At 37.6% G+C, this 16,195-nt stretch overlaps 1 protein-coding gene across 1 annotated transcript in view; it reads left to right on the forward strand.

Annotated features, from left to right (window-relative positions):
* The window catches only part of LOC100356714 (uncharacterized), a 322,021-nt gene that overhangs the window by 220,260 nt on the left and 85,566 nt on the right, over positions 1-16,195 (forward strand). The window contains exon 16 of the mRNA XM_089333567.1: positions 4,534-4,697. Within this exon, the coding sequence (XP_089189693.1) occupies positions 4,534-4,697 (164 nt within the window). The remainder of the gene's footprint in view (positions 1-4,533; positions 4,698-16,195) is intronic.

Genomic DNA, 16,195 nt, shown 5'->3' on the forward strand with positions numbered 1-16,195 from the left:
GCCTGCAGCATGGCCATTTCAGAACCTTGAAGAGGTCTGTCGTTGATGGAAGCTGACTTGGATTTTAATGCATGAGTATAGCATCCATCTCTCTCCACTCGAAGAAAAAATCCAAAGGTTTCCTCTTAATCTGCAAAAAAACACAAACTCGCCAGTGAGACTCCATCACATTTTATTGCAGACGACATCTACTTTTGTTATATTTACAAAATCTCTAAAGTTGTGCACTCAAACAGATCATGCCCACTAACGGAATTAAAATATGCATTGTACCGTGTTCTCCAGGTGATTGGACAATGCACTGAAGCCTGAGAGGGCTGATCTAAAGCAGTGGTTCTCAAAGGGCGATCCTTGGAACAACAGTGTTAATATCACCTAGAACTTCATGAAAAATAGAAAATCTCAGGCTGTACATAAAATCTGCTGAGTAAAACGTCTGGACAGAGACCCAGCAGGCTGTGTTTAACAGGTGGCTCTGATACTCATTAAAGCTTGAGGCTGATCGTTCCCCATGGAATTGCAATTCTCCTTGACTGACACTCAGGAGGATTGAGTTGCCTGAGTTCATAGCTCCAGGCCCTTCAGCAGAGAAAGCTGAGAATCCTCCTAGCAGATAAAGCTACGAATCGAATCGTTTGGGTTTGATCCAGGTTGTTTCCTGTTGTGGATTCACTTTGTTCCTGGTGATCTGGATGGAGATGTGGCAGATGGACTGGTTTGAGACTGAAGCCACTGGGTGGCTCTTGATGTTTCTAGTAATGCTTGCCAGTCTCTCAGCTTGCTGGCTCAGATGTAAGTTGGCAATACATTTCCTCACTGATGGTATGTATGATGTACAATTCCATTGAGGTCAATTCTTTCTCTAACAGAGCCCTCATTTGGATAAAAACACCGGGAAAATTTGCTATTGGGTATTTCAAGTGAGAAGTGTCTATTTTTGACTATATACTTTCTGTCTTAGATTTAAAAGATGCAGAACAAATATGACATTACTTTCTTGCCCTCAGTATAGACAGCAATAAGAATATCATACATGAATGAGAAAGAAAAATAGAATTCAACCATTGTCGTTCAGCAGGTAATTCTTTTTTAAAAGATTTATTTATATATTTATCTTAAAGGCAGGGTAACGGAGTGAGACAGAGAAAAGAGAGAGAGAGAGCAATCTTCCATCTTCCACTCACTGATTTGTACCCCAAATGCCCACAACAGCCAGTGTTGGGTCAGGCCAAAGTCAGGAACTAGTAACTCCATCTTTCACGTGGGAGGCATTGGCCCAAGTAGTTGGGCCGTCTTCCACTGCCTTCTCAGGTGTGTTAACAGGAAGCTGGACTAGAAACAAAGCAGTTGGGATTCAAAGTGGCACTGAAATATGAGATGGCAGCCTTGTAAGCAGAGGCTTAAACAGCTGGGCCACAATACCAGCTCTGCAGCAAATAATTCTTGGGACTCCATATCTTAATCCATTTCGTCCTATGTCGCTCCCTGTCTTCGTGGAGGAACGACGCAGGACCCTGCGCTGTTCTTTTGTCTGCTCGGCCCTCCCCGGGTTTGCTGCTGGTTCTTCCCGGGTTGGCTACCGACCCTTCCACCTCTGTGGAAGGGCGGTTCCCCCTGGCCACTTTCCCCACTTCCGGGGGGGAGCGGCACACCGCCGGCCGGCTCTCTCGGGGGCTGCACAGGTGTTCCTTCAGATAGACGTTCCTGGTGCATGTTGTCTCTCTCCTCCTTTATAGTCCTCTTCCACCAATCCCAACTCTGCTACCCACATGCCGAGTACGCTGCTCTCCTCCAATCAGGAGTATGTCCTACAGTTTATTGGTTGAACTGGAGGCAGCTGTGTAGAAGCTGTTTCTCCCTTCTCAGCGCCATATTGTGGGAGAGCAGATGCATAGAATAAGTCTTAATTCCAGTAACTTAGTCTAGTCCGAGTTGCTCCCCACAGTCCTATACCTGAATTATGTAATTTATAATAAACATTGTCTCATAGTTTAGAGTTTGAGAAGTTCGAGGTTGAAGACCTGACCCTCAGCACATGTCTCCAAACTGTTTCATCCTATGGAAGAAGGGTGAATAGAGGTTGAAAGTGGGCAAACATCAAACTCACAGCTTAAAACGCTTATAGTTGGCCTTAATCCCTCCATGAGGGTGGTTCCTTTAATTAATATTTCACTGGGGATTAAATTTCCAACATATGCTTTTTGGAGGACACATTCGAACCACAGCATTCCACTAGAAGTTACCGTGGAGTAGTAGGAGAACCTCAGAGTTGGAACTTGTTCTGACCCCAGATCTATCATTTCTCAAGTATATGCCATTAGATAAGTCAGCTAACCTCTCCAGCCTTCTGTTTCCTCATATGTACCATAAAACACATAGTAGCATCTACAAAGGGTGACCTGCCTTACTCATTTCACAATACTGTTGGGAGAAACAAATGAGGGACTAACTGGGACTGCATATTGCAAAGTCTGCATGTGACACAAAAGGAATAAAGAGGAGTATAATTTAGTAATGATGTGATTTTTTTTTTTTGGTGGACAACCAAAGGCATATAGGAGCCTCTGTCCCAGTGGCCCAGGCAGAAACATACAGTCTAGTTGTGGAATTGAAATCTGTCCACCAAAACATGTAGTAAGGGTAGCGTGTGCAAATGCCACGTGGAAAGTACAGGCAGTCTTTACAATGATTTGTCTTAGGATTTTTTGACTTAAATGATGCTGCAAAAATGATGTGCCTTCAGTAGAAATTGTACTCGTAATGTTGAATTTATCCTTGGCCAGCTCTGGGTGATCTGATTCTCTCTGGCGATGCTGGTCAGGGCAGCAAGCACAGTTCCCAGGTAGCCCCCTCGCCCCGTGCCCTGGTCACTGGGGCACCCCCTTTGCTGTGCAGCGTTTGGGTGGCTGAGCCAGAATGTTCAGGAAGTTAGGCGCATTCAGTGCATTTTCCACTTAGGATATTTCAGTTGACAATTTCTGGGAGGGATTGGGGGGACATGAGCCCGTTATAGATCAAAGAGCATCTGTACACTCTCAGGTCTGGCTTTTTAATCATACTTTTTTTGAACTCCAACTTTTAGTAACATATTCTCATCCCTCCTATTCATTTTTCCTTTTTTTGCTTTGTTGTTGTCTTCATAATATCATTCTCTGATATACGTGTTGCTCTTAGTCTTACATACATGCTTCCTGTCATTCACAACCCCCTCTCACTTAAATACAAGCTCCAGAAGGTAGGGTTTTTATTGAAGTTCATGCAGTCTTGTTTTCTGAGGGTCGTGACACCTGGTAGGCATTCAGTACACGTGGATCAGATGAATTATTAGCACCTGTCAGTTATGTTAGCTGCATCAAACATATACCATTTTTATGTTGAAATTTCATCAATAAATATTGTATCTATTTCTTTAAGAAATGGCAGAAAGATAAGATTTGAAATTGGAAAAATGCACAAGAACCCTTCAAAATCTGCTGTCCAAAGTCCTAGAGCACATCCACATTTTGTAAGGCAGGTTGATGAACAAATGTAGAGTATAAAAATAAAAGTCTGGTGTGGTCGTTAAAGAGCAGTAGTTGAGGGTTGAACCATCTGAATTCTAGTCATTGCTCAATTACTAAAGTATATTTTGGTGTAGGGAAAATACAAATTAAGCTGTCTAGGCTTCTGTTTTCCTCCACACATATGTGATTTGGATTAACTAGTTTTAAAACTGCCTTTTTAAGCTATATTTACTTAATTGTCAGTTTAAGAACTAAAGAAATCCTTCCCTCTTTCCTGACTTAGAGAAAAGTGATATATATATGTATATAAAGTGATATATATATATAAAACATATCCATATACATATAAATATATATATGCATGGTACTTCCATGTGATACCGTGAAAGTTATAATTATGAGATATTCATATTATTTTAAACCTAGAGGTCAGAGATGTCACATAATGATTCTGTAGATCCTTGGGGATTTATATTTTATTTTTTAAAGACCTATTGCCTTTTATTTATTTATAATCCAATAGTGAATATGTTTTACCTTGATTAAAATAAGGGCTTATTTTTAAATTTAACCTAATGTAAGCTTTAGTTTTCAAGCTCACATTAAACTGTGATGGCTTTTTTATAAGTACTTGAAATAAGCCATCTCTTTTATGCACAGCACAAATTAAATCTTATCAAATCTGCCTCAGAAATTAAAGAATTTGCCACCATCATAATTGATTTTTTCATATCCTGTGCCCATTAAACTCTGAGTTAATAGTATATAAATAAAACATGGCTATTACTGTATGAATTGCATGTTAAACACATGCATTTAAAGGCTGGCTTAGAGGAAAAATAAGTCAAACTTAGTTAACCTTTATGCAAATCTCACATTTTTCTTTGTGCAGTTGAAGATATGGCAATCTTCAGTATCTAGAGACTTAATTTAAAAACAAATAGTGGTTTTTTAAATAATTGTCACTATTTTAGCTGCATGACCAGTGTTTCCCATCCTTATTTTTTAAAATTGAGTTTTCTTTTGCCAGAGGTTTTCACACAATGAGGAGGCTCCTGTGGCTGATGCAGCAAAGCTGTACTGGATGTTTGTAAGAACCAAACAGCTGGGAATTCTTGGTGTGATGGTCACCATGCTACTTTACATCTTCCTGTTGATCGTTTCTTCTTTGATTTTATACCTGTATTGTCTCAGGTAAGGGGCTTCCATTATTTTGTTCTTCAGAGTGTTCAGCTTCCAGTCTTGTTAGCCAGTTAGGTTGTGGGATCATGGTTAAAGAAGATTCTCTACCAAGAGGTAGAGAATCTCAGTTACCTACTCCTCCAAACTAGAGACTCACAAGGAACAAGGAGTAATCTAATGTCTCTGCTATGGTGTGAAAAGTCTTAAATTAATGCTACTGAAGCGTGGAAACTTAATCCAATTGTGATGTCAAGGAGGTATGCCTAGTGGGAAGGCCTTTGTTCACTGGGAACATTCCCCTGGAAGGCAGCTCTAATGAGAGGGTTGGTTGCAACTGCCTGAGTCAGCACAGCTGCTCTCTGCTTCTGGACTCACCATGTAATTGTTCCTTCCCACATGTTCCACAGTTGCAATCCTCCGGCCTCAGCAGGCATCAGACCAATGGAGAGACAATCTTAGACTGTGAACCTCCAAAACTGTGAGACAAAATATGTATCCTTCCTTCCTAAGCAGCTTGTGTTCAGTATTTTGTTGAAATAATGATAAGCTGATTAATACAAAATCGAATGACATTCTGGGAAATTTCCTGGGGAACTTGCCTGAAATTCTCATTTTCTTCTCTTTGTGTACATCCAACCCCTTTCCAGCATCCCCAGTAGAGAAAATATCCTTCAGTTTTGATCCTGGCTGTCATAGGATTTGTCTTTTCAGCTCCTCAGTTAATTCAGCAATGTGTGTATATGTGAAGAAATATAAGAAAGTAACAAATATAAGACAGCATAAAAAGTTCTAGGAAGATGTTTCACTCTGATGATAGCTCTTGCTATACAGAAGCTTTTTAGATTTATGTAATCCCACTTGACTTTTTTTTCTTTGATTCTCTTTATTTCTCGTGTTGTATTTGTGAAATCATTGCCAAGAGCAATGCCATGAGGCTTACACCTTATGTATTCTTATATGGTTTTACAGTCTCAGGTATTAAGTTTAGGTATTTCATTTTTTTGATTTAAAATTTTGTGGATGATACAATTTTAGTATTTTTTTGCATATGGTTACCAGTTTTCCTAATGCTATTTGTTGAATAGACTATACTTTCCCTGTCATGTATTTTTATATTTTTAGCATCCTTGTTGAGGATCAACTGACAGTATATACGTGGACTTTTGACTGTAGTCTGTTCTACTCATTCACATCTATCTTTATACCCGAACCATTCTGTTTTAATTTCTGTGGCATTGTCATATAATCCAGCAATCAAATTTCTGTGTATTTATCCAAAAGAATTAAAATAGGATTTCAAAGCAATATTAGTATTATCATGTTCATTGAAGCATTATTCACTAATTCATTAAAGCCAATATGTGGAAACCCTCCAAATATATACTCATTAATGGATGAATGGGTAGCGTTGTGTGTGTGTGTATTAGAATATTGTTCTAATATACATATATATATATATTAGAATATTATTCAGCCAATAACAGAAAAAATCTTGAAATATATGGCAATGTAGATGAAACTTGAAGACCTTATATTAAGTGAAATAAGCCAGTCACAGAAGTATAAATACTTCATGATTCCAATTAGGTGATGTATCAAAAGTATCAGCTCAGAAACAGAGTAGAATAGTAATTTCCAAGGGCCAAAAGGAGGAGGAGATTTTGGACTGCCTTTAAACAGTAATACAGTTTTTCTGTGTAAGATGATTAAGTCCTAGAGATCTGCTGTACAACATTATGTGTATGGATAACAGGATTGTACTATGAACTTAAAATTGTTAAAACACTCACCCAAAAATCAAAAATCAATAAATGCTGGCAGGGATGTGAGCTAAAGGTACCCTAATCCACTCCTGGTGGGAATGTAAGCACAACCTTTATGGAAGACAGTATAGAGATTCCTCAGAAATCTGAAAAAAAAATTTACCATATGACCAGGCCATCCAACTCTTGAGAATTTACCTGAACAAAATGAAATCAGCATGTGAAAGAGGTATTTGTACCCCCATTTTTATTACAGCTCAATTCACAATAGCTAAAGCATGGAACCAACCAAGATGTCTATCAACTGATGACTGGATAAAGAAAATGTGGTATAAATACACTGTAGAATACTACTCAGACATATAAAAGAATAGAATTCTGTCTTTTGCAACAAAATGGATGCAAGTGGAAATGATTATGCTTAGTGAAATAAGCCAGTCTCAAAAAGACAAATATTGTATGTTTTCTCCAATATGTGGCAGTTAATACAGATTACAAGAAATATATATGAATGAAATGGACATTTTATAATCTGATTGTCATTTTTAGCCTTTGTATATACTCCTGTAGAACTATGGTTTTCTACTTTTCTTGTATATTATGAGTGTGTGTGAATTAAGTCTGTGAACATAGAGTAGATTCAAATTACATCTTTGTAAAAACTTATGGAGCAAGAGAAGAGAGGGAGGGATGTTGGGAGAAGAGAGAGATAAGTGTTGTCTTCTTGGAAGTATACCTATGGAATATATGAAATCTGTTCTTTTTATATTAATCAAAATAATAGAAACCTCTCACGTTAGGTGTCTTACCACAGTTTTTTAAGTGCTGGGCTAGGAGAAGATCAACACAGGTTGTCTGGAAGGATAGAGAAAAGGATCTGCAGCACAGGTTTGGAGAAGTGGGGCAGTACCCAGACTTCAGTGGAAATACTACTCTTGAGTCATCTTTGAAGCTGTAATAATTTAGCTAGAAGAAACACAAACCAAATGTGTTTGCAGGCAAAAGGAAGGAGATTTATAAAACCATAGAGCCTTGAGAAATACTGCACAACATTTGGCAAATCAAAAGTGTTTTGATATGGCTAGTATATAGAATAGGGAGAAATAGCAGTTGACCAAGATGAAGTCAGAAATGTAGCCAAGGACCAGATGATAATTGACTTGAATATCAGATAAAATGAAAGCATTGGAGGATTTAAAATAATTTCGACTTAGAAAGACCACATTACCAATATAAAAGAAAGTGAATTCAACAGCAGCAATAATAGAAGCAGGAATTGACATCTAGATGAGGAGTGTCATAACCCTTAGCTAATCAGAATGGCACCAGAAAGAGAAAGTTGGGGTATATTTATGAAGTAGTTCAGGGACAGAATAGAACTTGTGGGCAGATGTTGTTTGAAGATGAAGGAGTAGTATTTAGCATAATCTGATTTTGGAGTTGGCTGGAAAAGAGGGGTAACTGAAGTACTTTCAGAGATAGGTGTTAGATAAAAAGTATAAGTGATGAGCTAAGTTTCTATTCATGTAGACCTTGAGATATCTTTGATATTCATAAGAGAAAATATGGAATAAGAAGTTAAAGAGATGAGTTCAGAGAGCTCAAGGTTATTATGCTCTTTGGACTTGAGTAGCCTTGAGTTTGATTACCTTGCAGGAAATAGGCTAATTGATGTGATCTATCCGAGCAAGGAATGAGCATGTAGAGTCAGTACCTTCTGCCTTTTTTATTCACAGAACTATGTTGTAAATGGAAAGTGATTTATAAAAAGACGTGTTTAAAAGAGTGGTTTTAATAGATGGGTATGATAGGTATATATTTCTTTGCAAAGATGAAAATTCTAAAGAGCAAGGCAATACTGAAAATATCTAAATAAGAGGATAATTGAATGAGGTCTCTGAAGACATCAGATAGAGCACAGGTGCAGTTAAGCTTGGACTTCAGAAACTGATCTTGTCTGTTGGTGTGACTGGGGAAGAAGTGAAGGTGAACGTGAATCCAGTGCTTGGAGGTTTGCTGCAAGGTGCTGCAGGAGTTTGCAGGTAACAGCCATTATTATCTCCTGTGAAATGGGAGGTGAACTCAATGCTCAAGTCTTCCTTCAGTAGACAGATGATTCCCTGATGCAGCCTCTGGGTTTCTTACATGGATTTAATCAAACTGCCTCATTCTCTAGGGGATATTTATTGCTTAGACATAGGCTTGGTTTACATATGAACATGTCACAAGCACTGTATGTCGTCTTATTTTCCTGGGGAAGGGAAGGAAGTCTTCCCCCATAATTCAGTTTTCATTTGGATACTAACTTGTGTGACCCCAGGCAAGGTTGTTCACTTGCTAGATTTTAGACATTTTCTTGTACAACATGGTAAAAATAACACATGTGTAGATTTTATAAAAGACTGCACATGAATAATAAATCTATTATTTAAAGTGACAGGAGTTTTCCATAAGATTTAAAGAAAGAAAATGGCATTTGTGTAGTTTAAAGACTGCTATAAGATTAAAACATTATCAGAAAATATTGTGTATTATTTATTTCCACACAAATACATTTCTTCTCATTTAAAATAAAATGACTATTTAAACCCATGTTATTCATGGTCTTAGATCTACATTTTTATTATCTAGGTTGCTTGTAAAGTATGAAAAAGGGAGCATAGGATTAATGCACTAATTAATTAAGATTTAGTCTTTTGCTACCTGAAGCAATTGGATATTTGCTCTAAAAAGAACAGAAAAATTCTTACAGTAACATGTGGATAGGATAGCAGAAGTAGGTAGCTCAGTAATGGATGGAGAAACGGTCAAGGGAATGCAAAGATTGAAGGACTATCAAAATGTGGTAGGGAACTGTCCTGGAAAAGTTCAGGGAAAATAAAAAGGGTTGTGCAGTGCCTCAAAATAGTGCCCAATGTCTGTCCTCCGCACTTCACCTGCCTTGTCAGAACTGGGCATGCTCAGTTATCCCAAGCAGAGTTTGCTTGTATTGTAGATGCAGCTGCGTTTACCACTCCTCTGGATAATGATAGAGTAATCTCCCACAGTGACTATATCTGTATTTTCCATAAAATTAACAAAATCACTCCAACATGTCAGCTGAATATTCACTTCTTGCTGCTGTTTACAAAATTTCTTTCTCTGGAATGGTGGGATGCTGGCAGCCCAGTTCTTCTGTGCAGCAAACACTATGCACAGAAGGTCAACAAAGTAGGATGTCTGTGTGTTTGCTTTTACATTGGCATAACAATAGTGAAAGAGACATAGAAGTTGTAAGAATTCATCTTGGTGAAAAATGCCAATGTAGATTTCTGCGGATTGATTTATGTTGGTATCCTTAAACAAAATACTAGTTGGAGTCCTTAAAGAAAATGTTGAATTAACAACCCTGAGTCTTTCTGGGCTCTGAATCCATATTATTAATACAGTGATGATGACATTGCTAGCATTATGAGAGAATTAAAGGAGACCAACTCTGCCATGTGTTGGCTGTCATTAGAGAATTTTGTCTAACTATGGACACCAGAAATTTCACATGGCAACTAGCTATGCAAGCTTGAGTTTGGACCCTGTTGAGGTTGGCAGATTTGCTCTCATTCCTCCAAGAGCCTGAGTAATTTTTGCTGAAGGATTTCTGCTAGAAATAATGTCACTTTCCAGAATTCCTGTAGAAATGTACATTGGAACATCAGATCCTTGCCTTGTGCAAGGAAGCTGTTGAGATGAGTATAATTATTTGGGCCTGGTTTTATAGTTTCAGAAATGCATTAATTTTCTTTATAATTCCTTATTCTAGAAAGAAGATATATCATTTGGGAAAAGATTGAAACTGCAAAAAATTAACAAGTAAGCCGGAAGACACTAATAATTTCACCATCTAGACAGAGCATTAAAATTTGTTCTATTCAATTATTTTTCAAATATATTTATTTTTACAAAGTTGAAATTCAATCCAACCATTTCAGCAAATAGCAGCAAATATATTGATTTTAATCTATATTATATGATAATTATTATATATTTTGCCAACTATGTGGATATTTTATGCCTTATAATATCTTATAAAATATTTAAACATTTCTTTATTGCTGGACAATAGGTTATTCTACATTTTTGTGTATCATATAAATCATTCTATGAACATCTTCAGGCACAAGACCTTGTCCACATATGGAATTACTTTTGAACTGAAGCCTCAAGACCCAGAAATACTAGTCCATTGAGTGGGATGTTTCTAAGACACTTGGTAACTATTGCAAAATTGCTTTCTAGAAAATGTGTACGTTCTTGTACTTCTATGGCAGTACCTGAAGGAACTTATCAAACTGTTTTCACCCCATGTATTACCCTTTTGTAATCTAATAAAAGAAATAGAATGTCATTCTTTTTCTAAATGTACATGCCTTTGCTTATCAGTTACAGAATATTCTTAATATGTTTATTACTTCTTTTGCACTTTATTTTTGTGAATTGACCTTTTTTAAAATTTTTGATTAGCATCCAATTTGTTTTATGCTGTACAGTGCCATGTTTTGTGTACTTTTAGGTGTCTTTTTGCTTTTCTCTGTACAGAATATTCAAATGCTTTTCATTCTCAACTATGTAAATTTTATATGCATGACAGTACTAACCCTTTTGTCATATCATAACAGATATTTTCTCTATTTTCTAATTAACTTTAAAATTTATCTTTTGTTTTTAAATATGGATATTCAAAATCCACATGTAGTAGTTCTTTTCAACATTTTATGACTTATTCAAATAACCCACATTTTAAAAATACTTTCTCCTTCCAGAATTTTAAAACTATTTACTTTTATTTTTATAAAGTTTAATTTTTTATTTAAAATATTTACCAGAAACCATGCAGAAGTTTTTATGTAAGAAGTGTCAAGATCTATTTCACTGCTCTGTTATTTAAGTTGTCATTATCTTTTGGTAAGAATTGTCTTGCCATTTTATCCTACTGGATTTTATTTCAAGTAATTTTAATTTATCATTTTGTGTTTTTATTGTGATGAGAAACGTGAGCTTATTTTTTTTAGAGATTCTTTTTACAAAATGTGTCTCTTGGCCAAAGTCTTATAAATGAACATATGTAGGTATTGGCCTAAGGGAGAGTCTGTGTGGTCCATTCATGACTCTTGGGATGTTTGACTCTGCAACATTCCTTCCAAAGAAAGCCTCCACAGATACCTTATGGATAATTTAATTCCAAGTCCTTTATCTGAATGGTATGAAAGATCTACAGGCTGCTTACAAATTTCTTTGTAATATGCAGAGAATGTGAAATCACACTTTAAATGTCAATTAGATTTGTTTAAGCTCCTATATTCCTGGAAGCTGTACACAAATCTAAAAGACTGGTACTCAAGTTAATTAGTTTTTGGGGGTGCTTATGCCTTCTTAATCATTGACTTAATAGTTCCAAATAGCCTTATAAGTTTTAGCTGCTGTCATTTATTACTTAGGAAAATTAATTTAGATTAAAATAATTTAAAGACAGGTTTTGATGAGGATATTATGAGCATATTCATTGTCTAGGGAATATGTATGAGATAATCAAAGATTCTCCACTTTCTGAATTAATCTTCTTTACAGTGTTTTTAGTAAAGCCAAAATATTATTTACCATGTAGAAGGAACAACTCTAAAATTCATGTAATTAATATAGAGCTAAACAATCTTCATCCCCTGGTGTTGTCACTTGGTTTATAATCATTCTACTCATTGGTGGACAGAAATGGACACATTATGAGAAAGCTGCGTAGCCATAGATCCATTTCAAGGACCCAGCTACTTTAGGTGTAAGCTCCAGGAAACCAAGTGATTGAAATGAAAATGGCTCATTGCAAAGGATCCAGATGCAGCCACTAATGCCCATTTGCTGAAAGCCCTTCAGTGCCTTCCCCCTACCCCACAGAAAACTGAACCTGTGCTGTAGGCTGGCTCTGCTTCCACCTGTTCTTTAGCTTATAGCATGCTCTGCTTCCACCCCATCTCTCCCCACCTATAGCTGGATCAGAGAGAAGCTGGACATTGTTTGACGTGATCTTTATTGTCTAAATAGTTAATTTAATTTGTAAATTAGCTTACTTCCGATACCTATAGGATGAAAAAAAATAATCTACTGAACTTCTACTTTAATGCAAAGAAGATGGGAAACTGGGCATGTGAGTTTTGCCAGTGGCAAGTGGGGTGTCAAGAAGATGTATTTACCCAGATAAAGTGATAGGGTACAGATTGTCTAGTTGGCATAATCCAAATCCCTGGTTTGGGTTTATTTTAGGTCATTGGGATAAGACATTTTCTTTCCTGCTTTCATGTAAATATGTGAATATGATAGTTAGTTAAACTGTCTGGATCATTGTAACCTGCTCCCCATCCACCCATTTCTCTCTGTATTTTGCATAATTTCTTAAACCCTACCTGAAGAATTCTCACCATTCTTATCACCAAAACAACTGAGCAAACAAACTGAACAACTATTTTGGTTTTTTGCCACAAATTAAGGAGGCTAACATGTGCATGAAAATAATATGTTGAATTCTCTGAATCATGCATTTGAATGTTATGTAGGTAATCAAGCCAGAATGAAAAATAAATAATTTAGTGAAATAGCATGAAGTTCTTGAACTGGTGACTAAAGTGCGTATATTTTTGGCTCTATAATTCATTCTTATTTCCTCTGTACTAAAGAAAGTGCCTAAAATATAATGCAACACAGCAAGTACTTGTTGAATTATATGTATTTAATTGAAATAAATTAAATTCTCATATGATGGAGACACCCTTCCTACTTCCAAATAAAATGAAACTTGCAGGCTGTATGTTGAAATGACACTTGTCATGAAATGTTTCTCATTTTGAACTTTAAGCTGTAATATAGTGAATATATGCAAAAAGATATACACATGACCCTCATGTGTGTTTGATTTGACTTATCAAAGTGAATAGGTTTTAGTTTGACTCTTTTTGGCAACAGCTAACTTAAACAAATACAGTGAAATGTGGAAGGAAAAGTTAAAAAGTACCAGAATGATGCACATAGCAGGGGAAATGCAAAATGTTTAGTTAATACATGTAAAAATATCCAAAGAACCATGGAAAGAGATAAGCATGTCATAGATGCAGAATGTACTTTGATTCCCTTCTTGACAATTTTCAGCTCTAACTTGGGATTTCCAAATCTTACTTCTACTACCCCCAACCTCCATCCTCTCCCTTCCTCCCCAAGTAGTCTTTTCTCCTTAATGATCTGTTAAGTAGGTTAATATGAGGCATGCTTAGATGCTCCAAACCACAGATGGGTTCCTAAGTGATCTTGGGCACACTTGCAGAGGAACTGACATTTTACAACTGCACAATGGCAGGCGGTGCCTCAGCCTGCAGTCCAGGCTCAGTGTTTCCCTAGTAGTTTTCTTTGCCATTGACACTGATCCTAAGACAAGGACCTCTTACCATTACCGTGCTTTCCCAGGGGCTAAGACCTCACAGATGAGTTCAGTTTGAGAAAGTGCCACCATAGTTCTTCTGATTCACTTTCTCTTTACAGGATGAGTTTCTCTGGGACAGATCCTAAAACAGAAAAACCTACACAGTCTAATGAGTCAGTACCCTCAAAGAGGTAACAGCTGGTTCTTGGGGCACTCAAAAGAATAGAATCCTGGGGCAGGCATGTGGTGCCTTAGGATATCTGCATTACATATGGGAGAGCCAGAATCTGAGTCCCTGCTTTGCTTCTAATCCAGCTTCCTGCTGATGCAGATTTTGAGACATAGCAGGTGATGGCCCAAGTACTTGGGTCCCTGCCATCTGGGTGGAAGACCCAGATGGAGTTCTGGACTCTTGGCTTCAATCTGGTCCAACTCTGGCTGTTGTGGGTATTTGGGGAGTGGATTAGAGCTCAGTTTGCTTGTCTCTGTCCCTGTCTATCAACCTGTCTGTCTGTCCCTGTATTGCTGCCTTTCAAATAAACAAAAATAAAGTAAATAAAATTTATTTACAAAAAAAAAAAAAAGAATAGAATCCTAAACCTAATTGATACACTATTAGCATCCACAATACTCTCAGAATTGCCAAGTCTTGTGGCGCCGGCACACCGGGTTCTAGTCCCGGTTGGGGTGCCACATTCTGTCCTGGTTGCTCCTCTTCCAGTCCAGCTCTCTGCTATGGCCCGGGAGTGCAGTGGAGGATGGCCCAAGTGCTTGGGCCCTGCACCCCCATGGGAGACCAGGAGAAGCACCTGGCTCCTGGCTTTGGATAAGCGCGGTATGCTGGTCGCAGCGCAATGGCTGCAGCGGCCATTGGGGGGTGAACCAACGGCAAAGGAAGACCTTACTCTCTGTCTGTCTCTCTCTCTCACTGTCCACTCTGCCTGTCAAAAAAAATTAAAAAAAAAAAAAAAGAATTGCCAGGTCTAGGTTCAAAGTTATTCCATCATATACTATATGAATGTACATAATGGGAGTCACATAGAAGGCTTTCACACTTAATGACATTGTGCTTAGCAATGATTTATTAGCTACTTTAAAAAGCACAGATAAAAATATCCAAAATAGGGGTCAGCATGGTGGTGTTGTGGATAAAGCTGCTGCCCGCAGTGTCAAAATCCCACTCAGGCAATGGTTTGGGTCCCGGCTGCTCTCTTCTGATCCAGCTCTCTGCTATGGCCTGGAAAACCAGTGTAAGGTGGCCCAGGTCCTTGGGCCCCTGCACCCATGTGGGAGACCTGGAGGAAGCTCCTGGCTCCTCGCTTCAGATCAGCGCAGCTCCGGCCGTTGCTGCCATCTGGGGAGTGAACCAGCAGATGGAAGACCTCTCTCTGTGTCTCTGCCTCTCCTTTTCTCTCTGTGTAACTCTGACTTTCAAGAAAAATAAATAAATCTTTAAAAAATACCCAAAATATCAAATTGGGCTACCTCAAAGTTAAGCATTTTTGCCTGTCCAAGGAAAATAGAATAAAGAGGTAGTCTACAGAATAGGAAAAATTGAAATTCATGTATATGATGAAAGGTTAATATCCAGAATAAATGAGGAATTTCTACTATCCAATAGTGAACAAATGTCCCTATTCAAAAATGGACAAAGAACTTGAATAGATGTTTCTCTAAAAATTATACCTTTATTTATTCTATCTGAAAGGCAGAGAGAGAGAGAGAGAGACTGAGAGAGAATCTCCCATGTTTTGGTTCATTCCTGCAAATGCCACAATAGCCAATGCTGGGCCAAGCCAAAACCAGGAGCTGGAAACGCATTTCAGTTCTGTGTGGGTGGCATGTATCCAACGATTTGAATCAGCACCTGACACCTTCCAGGGAATGTGTTACAGGAAGCTGGAACTGGAGTAGCACTGGTACTCAAACTCAGACACTCTGATAAAGGATGCAGCATCCCCAGTGGCATCTCAAGTGCTACACTGCTCCACTTCTCTGAAGGAGATACAAAAGTAGCACAAGAAAAGATGCTCAACAGCACTAATTACTAAAGAAATACAGATCAAAGCCATAATAAGATATCAGTTACCACCAAGCAGTGTCACCACTGTCCAAAGAACAGAAAGTAACAAAGATACAGAGGGTTGTACTCTTGTGCCTTGTGGTTGCAAATGTATAAGAAGCAGCCATTATGGAAAGCCATGTACACATTCTTTAAAACCTTAAACACATAATTACTAAATATCATATGGAAATTCCATATCTTTATATATATAAAATAATTAAAAGGAGGATGTCAAAGATAACTTTGC

The sequence above is a fragment of the Oryctolagus cuniculus genome, chromosome 5, assembly GCF_051225735.1.
Source record: "Oryctolagus cuniculus isolate XC-2025 breed Fujian yellow rabbit chromosome 5, ASM5122573v1, whole genome shotgun sequence".
Taxonomy (NCBI): Eukaryota; Metazoa; Chordata; class Mammalia; order Lagomorpha; family Leporidae; genus Oryctolagus; species Oryctolagus cuniculus.